At 50.3% G+C, this 9,572-nt stretch overlaps 1 protein-coding gene across 1 annotated transcript; it reads left to right on the top strand.

Annotated features, from left to right (window-relative positions):
* Positions 1-2,775: 2,775 nt before the first annotated feature.
* Positions 2,776-4,991, top strand: LOC121360043. Its single transcript, XM_041479497.1, has 3 exons — positions 2,776-2,889; positions 3,567-3,969; positions 4,799-4,991. The coding sequence occupies exons 1-3, from the start codon at positions 2,850-2,852 to the stop codon at positions 4,989-4,991; spliced, it is 636 nt and encodes a 211-aa protein (XP_041335431.1). The 5' UTR covers positions 2,776-2,849.
* Positions 4,992-9,572: the final 4,581 nt, after the last annotated feature.

Below are 9,572 nucleotides of genomic sequence, written 5' to 3'. Positions count from 1 at the left end.
GCCAGGTGGCCTTGGAGCAGCTCCCCAGGGAACAGACCGTGCAAGAGGGAAGTGCAGTCACCTTCCATTGCAGCATGAAGGGAGGTTCTGTGGACAGCTACTACATGTACTGGTACCGTCAGGGCCCACGGGGCATGGAATGGATTTCCACAGATGGTTATCAGTATGGAGACGGTTTCCAAGATCGCTTTAAGGCAAGAGCGGTCAGCTCCGAGAACTTATTTCCACTGCAGCTCCTGGCAGCAGAGCAAGGCGATGCAGCAACATATTACTGTGGAGCAAGAGTCACCCTGGAGCAGCTCTGCAGCTGAATGAACCAAAAACCCATAGATTGGGAAGATAGATCTCTCAGCATTTCTTTCAGGCAGCTGCTCCCCAGGGCTCTTGTCAGGCAATGGCAGGTGCAGGAAACATCCCTCTGGCTTGGGGGCACTAAAAGGCACTGCAGGGAGGGCTGCTAGAAGGGCTGGTACCATTGATGGTGCAGGAGGATCTGTCCTGGGAACTGCACAGGCTGCAGTTTGGGCAAGTGCAGGTTTAGCGCACGTTTCCTGGGCTCCTGTCCAGCACGGCCTCATTTCTCCTTGGTGGCTTGCCTTGGCTCCCAGCCCTTTTTCCTCAGGGATTCTCAGCGAGGTTTTGGGAAGTTGGAATTTGGCTGAGCCACATTTACAGCCTTTGACAGTGACACAAGGGGTCTTGCTGGGTGAGGAGAGAGTGGATGTTGTGCATTCTTCATTCAGTTCCCTGGAAACCTTCTGGACAAAGCCTTTTATTATGGCCTAGAGAAGGGTTCAGTGACATGGGTAGTGCACGGGTACACATTCCTCCTCCCAGCCTGTCCTCGTGGTCTGTGGGAAATGAAATTCCTGAAGGCTGATCTGGCTGCTGAAGCCTGAGGTGAACAAAGCATTCAGGACCCCAGCCATGTCCCATATCCTCGGTCACCTGCTCCCCATCCCATTCAGCAGTGGGCCCACCTTCTCCCAGCCTTGTTTCTCTGTGCAGCCTCCTGGCATGTTGACCTGACTCCTTGCTCACTGGGGAGGAATCCTCTTCAGCTCAGCACTGCTGGGGCTGGGGACAGCTGTGTCCCCTGCTGGGCTCCCAAGCCTGGGAAGGACATGGACAGAGGGGAACAAATGCAGTGAAGGGCCAGGAATACAAGGGAGGGAACAGCTGACATATAAGGAGGGCCTGGAAGATCTGGGTTGGTTTAGCATGGAGAATTAAATGTAGAGGTGCATCTGACACTGTGTTGAAATCCCTGAAACTCTGTAAATTCCATTCTTGAGGATATTCAGAACTGAACAGGACAAGACTGTGGGCACCTCCTGCCCCTGACCCCATCAGGCAGCTCAGCCCCACACAGCTGCTCACTCAGTCCCCTTCACTGCTATGGAGGAGATAAACAAACGGCTGGAGTGAGAAAATGTGTGTTTTGACAGGAAGAGAGTTGAACAATCATGGCAATACCAACACACAAAAACCAAACAACATCAAGAATTCCTGATGTTGCTCAGACTTGCCATTGGCAGAGAGGAGCAGCAAAGCTGGCTCCTCTTCTGCTCCCCTTTCCTGAAGCCCGTTCTGGCTCTCCAGAAAGAACAGCATTAGGTCTGATGACCACACAGAGCCTTTACAAGAGAGCTTGGCAGCCTATACCTGTGTCTGCAGCTTTAGAGAACAACAAGACACCCTAATTCCTGACAGAACACACACCCCAAATACAGGAAAAAACAGAAATACAGAGAACAAACCCATTCTGAATAGCCCTCCTCCCTCCTCTGTGTGTCTGTCATTTGCCCAACACAAACTTTCTTTGTATCATTTGCAGGTTTCCCTGTTCCTTTTCAGCTTTGAAACTTGCAGCCTGAAGAGGACACAGGGTTGTCCTTAACACTCATGTAGCACAAGTTATTTCTGGAAGTCCTCAGAGACAAAAGCTGCAAAACATCTAGCTCCAATATTCTCCTGCTTACAAGAAGGAACAGTGCCTGAGACTGAGAGCTCTGACCACACAATGCTGCTTTGTCCTGATCACCCACCTCCAGGCAGCTCTTCCCAGCTCAGAATACCTCATAACAAGAGAAAACCCAAAGCCATGTTTTCCAATGAAACCAGGCACTGAATTATGTCCAGTAGGGGAATCAATCAGAATTCTGGAGCAATTCCACACCCTGCATGGGGCCTGAGTTTCCAAGAATGAATTTTCCTGCACCACTGACCACTTGTCTCCACCACCTGCATGGGACTAGGAGGTAGGGATCCAGCACAGGACAAGTACTCAGGGATTTTGTGTCAGCAAGAGTGACTCATCAGATCTGACCTGCTTTTTTCTGCTGGAGGATATGCCATGGACTAGGTGAGGGCACAGCCGTGTGCTTAGCTGAAGCATAAAAGAATAAATTCTCTTCATGATTCTATGCTCAGCATCCTTGTGTCCATCCTCCGGTGAAAAAAAACTGAAATGGGCTATGGGGGAGCAGCAGCCCAGCAGAGCAAGGGCCAGGGGAAGGACAAGCTGACAGCCTCCCTGATCAGCTCCAAAAGGCCAGGACTGGCCCCACAGAACCACATCATCAGTAGCCCACCACAGCATTTACTGCCCAAAAAATAGTCTGTTTCTGCAGCACACAGGGTGAGAGACACCCAGGAGGGCACCAAGAGCTTCAAGTTCTGCTCCTCATGCCCCACCTCTCCCCCTCACTGTTGTCATAGGCAGAGGGAGGGACCAGCAGGGACTGGGCCTGAGAGCAGTGACAGAGGCCCAGGCAGGGCAGGTGTGGGCAGAGCTGCTGTGCAGGCACAGAGAAGCTGGAGAGAGGCCACACAGAGCGGGCCTGGCCATGTGGAGTGCCCTGTGCGTGGGCTTCTTGCCCATTGTAGGTGAGTGAAGGCAAGGGCTGATGGCCCCAGGAGCTGAGCGTGGCCCTGGGCTCTGCAGGGCTCTGGGGAGCTGTGCTGAGCGCTTGCAGCCGGAGCTGTGCCCCGGCTGGAGCTGCCCAGCCATGCCTGTGAGCTCGGCACCTCCATCTCAGCTGCCTCCTCTGCAGCCCGGGCACACGCAGGGCACCTCCCAGCTGCACTCAGATCTCGGGGCCCAGCGCTTTGCCCTGGCACTGGACACTGCTCCTGGGGCATTGCGGCCCCTCTGGCACAGACCAGCTGGGGCATGGCAGCACAGGGCACAAGCCCCACTGCCTGGGACAGCCCTTTGTCTTTGCTGTGCTCACCCAGAGCAGGTTCACAGACAGCACAGTGGGTTCCTCACCATGCTGTCTTGGCAAGGACAAAGGAATTTGTCCCCCCATGGTGCAAATCCTTCCTGCTTCTTTGGGGAAATTCAGGAAAAGCTTCCTGTCAGACTGGGTGGAGGGAAATGTGGTGTCTCCATCCTTGTGAGCCTTGCTAGCTGCCACTAGCTCTGCCCATCTGTGTCAGCTGGCTTCAAAGAGGAGGATTTTGTCCTCCCACAGATCCAGTGCCAGTCCAAAGCCCCACCAGCACTGCCCTGACCTTTGCTGAATCTTGGAGTGACTGTGCCTTGTTCTTGCTCTCTGCAGCAGTCACTGGCCAGGTGGCCTTGGAGCAGCTCCCCACGGAAGTGACCGTGCGAGAGGGAAGTGCAGTCACCTTCCACTGCAGCATGAAGGGAGGTTATATGAGCAGCTACTACATGTACTGGTACCGTCAGGTCCCACAGGGCTCTCTGGAATGGATTTACAACGAGGGTGATTTATATGGAGAAGGTTTCCAAGATCGCTTTAAGGCAAGAGTGGAGAGCTCCCAGAACAGCTTCACACTCCAGATCCTGGCAGCAAAGCCAGGTGATGCAGCAACGTATTACTGTGGAGCAAGAATCACCCTGGAGCAGCTCTGCAGCAGAATGAACCAAAAACCAGCAGATGGGGAAGACAGATCGCTCAGCATTTCTTTCTGGCAGCTGCTCCCCAGGGCTCTTGTCGGGCAATGGCAGGTGCAGGAAACATCCCTCTGGCTTGGGGGCACTAAAAGGCACTGCAGGGAGGGCTGCTAGAAGGGCTGGTACCATTGATGGTGCAGGAGGATCTGTCCTGGGAACTGCACAGGCTGCAGTTTGGGCAAGTGCAGGTTTAGCGCACGTTTCCTGGGCTCCTGTCCAGCACAGCCTCATTTCTCCTCGGTGCCTTGGCTGCAGAGCCATGGGATGATGGGGATGTGTTGCTGGAGCTTCCAGAGGGCTGTGGTGGGTGCAGCCCGGCTGTTCAGCAAAGCCAGATCAGCAGGGATGACATTGGTCTACAGAGTGGCTTCTACAGAGCACCTGACCAGGAAGAAGGAGTTGAGACAGTGTGGTGAGTTGACTTTGCTTGTCCTCCAAGGGCTCAGCAAGCTGCTTGCTGTCTCAGTGCCCCTATGCCTCAATTAGAGAGAGGGAAAATAATGCCGTTAAGGCTTGTGGGTTGAGATAAGGACATGGACATGTCGTAGGAGCGCTGCCATGGGCAAATACGTGGACTGGGAGAAATTAATTTAATTTTTTGTGAATCAAATCAGAGTAGGATAATGAGAAAAAAACGGACACATCTAAAAACCTCACATCTACCCAATCATTGCACAGAAATGGGGAATGCAAGCATCAGTTCATAAACCATTTTCTCTGCCACTTCTTCCTTCTCATGCCCTTCTCCAGAGTGTGGAGTCCGCGCCAGACGAGACATTTCTCTAAGAATTTTTCAACTTTCTTTTTTTTTTTGTGCATTGACTGCAGTTCTTCTTAAATTCCTGTGGTGTGGGTCTGTAGTTCGCCTTGCAGTCCCTCAGGAATAGACTTCTTCAGTGTGGATCCCTGCAGGTTCTCCCAGAGAAGCTGCTATGACATGGGCTACTTCTTCCATGAGACCACAGTTCCTGTCAGAAACCGGCTGCAGCATGAGCTCTACATGGAGTCCCAGACCTGTTCAGGACATATTCAGTTGCTTCTGTGTGGGGAACTCTTTGGGCTGTAGGGTCAGTATCTGCTCCACCATCACCTGACATCACCTGCGCCATCCTGGTCTTCACGGTGCATAACAAGGAGAATGTCTGCTCTGGCACCTGGAGCACCTCCCAGTCCTCCTTTCTCATGGACACTCAGCAAGGCTTTGGGAAGTGGGAATCTTCTACAGCGAGACAAAGAGTCTTGGTGGATAAGAAGGTGGATGTTGTGCATTCTTCATTCAGTTGTGCTCACAGCAGTGACTTCCCTGGACTTTTTGGACAAAATTCTTCGTTATGGATTAGGGAACAGCTCAGTTACATGTTTGTTTCAGGAACAGATATTGTGTGCTCCATCCTCTCCTCGTGGTCTGAGGGAAATGAAACACCTGAAGGCTGATCTGGCTGCTGAAGCCTGAGGTGAATAAAGCATTCAGGACCTCAGCCATGTCCCATATCCTCGGTCACCTGCTCCCCATCCCATTCAGCAGTGGGCCCACCTTCTCCCAGCCTCGTTTGTCCATGCAGCCTCCTGGCATGTTGACCTGACTCCTTGCTCACTGGGAAGAAATCCTCTTCAGCTCAGCACTGCTGGGGCTAGGGACAGCTGTGTCCCCTGCTGGGCTCCCAAGCCTGGGAAGGACATGGACAGAGGGGAACAAATGCAGTGAAGGGCCAGGAACACAAGGGAGGGAATAGCTGACATATAAAGAGAGCCTGAGAGATCTGGTTGCATGTAGTACAGACAAGAAATTGGTGACAGGGAAATTTGTCACATGACTGTCCCTTGCCGTACCCCAGCACTGGCCTTTGGTTTCTGCAAGGGAGAAAGAAAGAGCACCTAGTCATCATTTCCCAATTGATTTTCCTCCCATCTGCTCTGCCCAGGATTGCCTCCTACATCAACAAGCCGTGGCCAGAAACAGACTTGTCAAGCTTCAGGAAGCAGCCAATAGACCGGTCAAATGAGAATACTTGTTCTTCCTTACTTTTCCAAAGCCATGTGTTTAGCTAAATTATTAAAATCTAACTTCTCTTGGTAATATTGCTCTAAGCATCCTCCTCTAGCAAGGAACTTGCAGACATTGCAAAGGAAGTTTTCTCCTCTGCCTGAGGCAAATATCTCCTGCAGGGATGGGAACGCGCCTGTGAGTGAGTCTTTCATACTTTTCATACTTTCATACTTTCTTTCATGCTTTTAAATGAAGAAGGCTTAAAAAATTATGGGGAAAGACTTTTACTATAGGCTGTAGTGATGCAACAAGGGGTAATAGTTTTACACAAAGAGAGGATAGATTCAGACAAGATACAATGAAGAATGGTTTTTTTAAATACAGTGATGAAATAGATTGCCCCAAGAAATGGTATCTGCTCCAAACCTGAAAACATTTAAGATCAAATTCAGTGTGCCTTGAGCAACCTTTTTGTCTTGACTTGAAAGACAGCTGTCTGCCAAGGAAGGCAGGAACCACCCTTGGAGTGGAGAATATGACCCTCTTCCCTCCAAATTGTTATAACTTTGAAATAAAGGGGCTTTCGGGCAAAGATATGGGAATAACAGCTCTTTACCAGTATGTGTAGCAAGGCAAACAAACAACACCGGCAGCACCAAACAGAACCAGACACGCGGTCCCAGCCTCTCTGGGCCGCAGGCGCTTTCCCCTTTGGTGCAGTTCCGGTCACAGCCAGCAGGGGCGCTGCTGGCTCCCGGCCGGGCAGGGCGGGGGCGATGATTCCCCCGATCCAGCAGGGAGCGCTGTGGCGCGGCTCGGCCGCCTCTCTGCATGTGAGTAATAGTGGGTGGGCAGGCAGGAGGGATGGAGAAGGGGCTCCCTTTACAATCCCACAGGAACAGCCGGTCCTGGTGCCCCTCCAAATGGCAAAAGGAGCTGTAGCAGGAATCTGAGAAGGAGCAGCTGGAAGGGCAGAGGCGAACACACCCAGGGTGGCAAACAGTAGCAAAAACTTCAGAGATGTGCCAAGACCTGCAAGATGTGGACAGGGGGTGTGGAGTTAAAGTATAGAAAATATCCCTGAAGCAGTGGCAGAAGCCAGCGGGGCTGGGCAGCGGCAGCCATGACCCCACAAACAGCCAGGAGATGCTCCCTCCGGAGGGGCTAAGGGGTCTGGGTCCCAGCTGTCCCCTGAGGCACCTGAACTGATGGTGAGTGTCTCTCCCTGTGAGATGGGTTGTAAGAGAGGTACCAGTTCAATGACCGCCCTTACAAGCAAAGGCTCAGCCACAGTAGGAGGAGCAGTGAAGGACAGAAGTCCGTGGTGGCAGTGAATTCTCCCCGCAGCAGCAGCCCAGCACCAAGACTATGACCACTTCCAATCCCCAGAGCGAGTGCCAGCAAGGAGCTGAGCCCAGCTCCCTGAATTCACCCCCAGCCAAAATCTCATCTCTGCACTTCCCAAGAGAATGCCCCCAAGCTAAGAGGGGAGCCAACTGCACCCTTCCCCCTCCTCAACATCCCAGTCACATGCTTTCTCTCTAAAAGTATCCATCCTTATAATCTCTCAGGCAATAAAAGGGAGAAATATACCCTGAGAGAAAGAAGAGGAAAACTCCTAACCTCCACCACCTGTTAAAGCTGAAAACATTCCTGATTATTGCAGGATTAGGAAAATATTCCACAATTGTAGGCTACCACTAATTATATGATTAAGATACCAATCAAATTAAAAGCCAACTTCAGTCAACTATAACAACAGCAAATAGAGTTAATTAAAGCACCATCAGCTGGACCAAAATAAATCCTGAACAATTCTTAAACATGGACTGATTTTTCCTCTGGCATGCAAATAGGCTTTGAGAAGAGTAATGCTTGAAGGTCTAGAAGATTTAGAAAATATAGAAGGAAAATAACTTGAAAATTTATAAGCTTGAGAGATGCTCCCCAGAAAATTTTTCAAGTATTTAACCCTAACTCTCTTGTGTGTTAAAAGACAAACCAGTAAACAGATCCTTTCTGTGAGACACTTCTAACAATATTCCTTTCCAAAGTGTTGTGGCAATGTTTTAGTGACGTTATAACGGTCCATTCTGCCAAAAACACTAACTGTCCAATCTGTCAAAAAAAGCAAGGATGATAATGATATTTTGGTGTGGAGAATCCTCTGGCACAGTGTTAGATGTTAGTGTAGAGGGACAGGAAAACAAAAGGCAGCACTACAAAGACATGAAAGAGGAGACATCACCTGACAATGACAAAACAATGACAAATGTTTTTGTAGAACTGTCTAGCACAGTGTGGACTACAGACCACAGTGACTGAAAACAACTGAACCACCACACACAAACTGTCTCCCTCCCTTCTCTTGAAGGAGGAAACACGGTGGCTTTACCTCATCTATTTTTCCTCAGACAACTGTGTGCACATACACAAATTTGATTCCCAAAATTACTCAAAAAGCAGATCACCTCACCTATTTTTTCCAAAACCAATTCAACCTGAGATATTGCCTCTTGCAAACAGGTCATCTTAAACATTTGATCACCAGCTCCAGTTGAACACATAGGCAGGAGCCTTCTGTACTTATATGTTTCCATTTTAGCTCAGCATTATGTTATTCTCTTTTTCTGAGAGCACAGAGAAGAACAAGGATCCTTTTAATTTCAGATCCAACAATGGCCAGAAGCAGATGCAGATGAAGAACAAGACCTGGAGACCAGAAATGGCACTTCCCACTAAGAATCTCTCAGCTATAGGCATCAGAACAAGGTCTTAGAATCACCTGTGATTGCTTTGTATTTACCCTTTATGAATTTATTCAGGAGCTCCTTGTTCATCATTTTGGACTTCTGTCGCAATGCATGACTTAGTGCTTTGTCAAGGGAAACCATTCTTGAGGTTCAAGGAGGTAATCTCTGAACATGAGCAGCTCTCCTAGACCCCTCCTGTGTCCAGGACCATAGCCCATGGGATTCCTCCCAGAAGATCCCAGATTCTGCTCTCCTGAAGCCCAGGGCTCCAGTACTGTTCTTGCATTGCTCTCTTCTCCCTGGATCCTGAGCTCAAGCAGTGCATGGTCACTGCAGCCAAGGCTGCACCAACCACCTCACATCCAGCACCAATTCTTCCTCAGTGGCACACAGAGGTCCAGTTCACCAACCACTTGTGTCAGCAAGTTTGCATCAGTACATGCCAGAAAACTGCTGACTCTGTGTGTGCCCAGCTGTGCTGTCCTGCCATCAGACACCTGACACACTTCAAGCACCCCATGAGGACTGGAGCCCAGTGATGTCTCCATTTGTCCCAAGAAAACCTCACCTGTTTCTTCCCATTCCTCTCATATTTTCTACCCATATTTCTTTCTTGGGAATGGCTTAAATTCCCTATCCATTCATGGTTTTGTTTTTGTTTTGTGTTCAGAATGGCCATTGCCTCCCCTGGCTCAGGGAGTGTTGTGATGGGTGAGGGGCAGCGGGGATCCCCTGAGAGCTGGGGGCCAGGGGCTGCTGCTTCCTTCCAGAGGGGCTGCTCAACTCAGGAGCCACACGGCAAGGGCTTATGACTGGAGACACTGTTGCTCTGTGCTTTTTGCCTGTTTTTCTTTGTTTTTCGTTTCCTTTTCATGTGAGTACGGCTTGCCAGCTTGCTTCTCTGCTC

This window comes from Pyrgilauda ruficollis, unplaced genomic scaffold, assembly GCF_017590135.1.
Source record: "Pyrgilauda ruficollis isolate IOZ18807 unplaced genomic scaffold, ASM1759013v1 scaffold480, whole genome shotgun sequence".
NCBI classification, from domain to species: Eukaryota; Metazoa; Chordata; class Aves; order Passeriformes; family Passeridae; genus Pyrgilauda; species Pyrgilauda ruficollis.
Note: the sequence above shows the minus strand (reverse complement) of the source record. Positions and strands in the feature narration are given on the sequence as shown.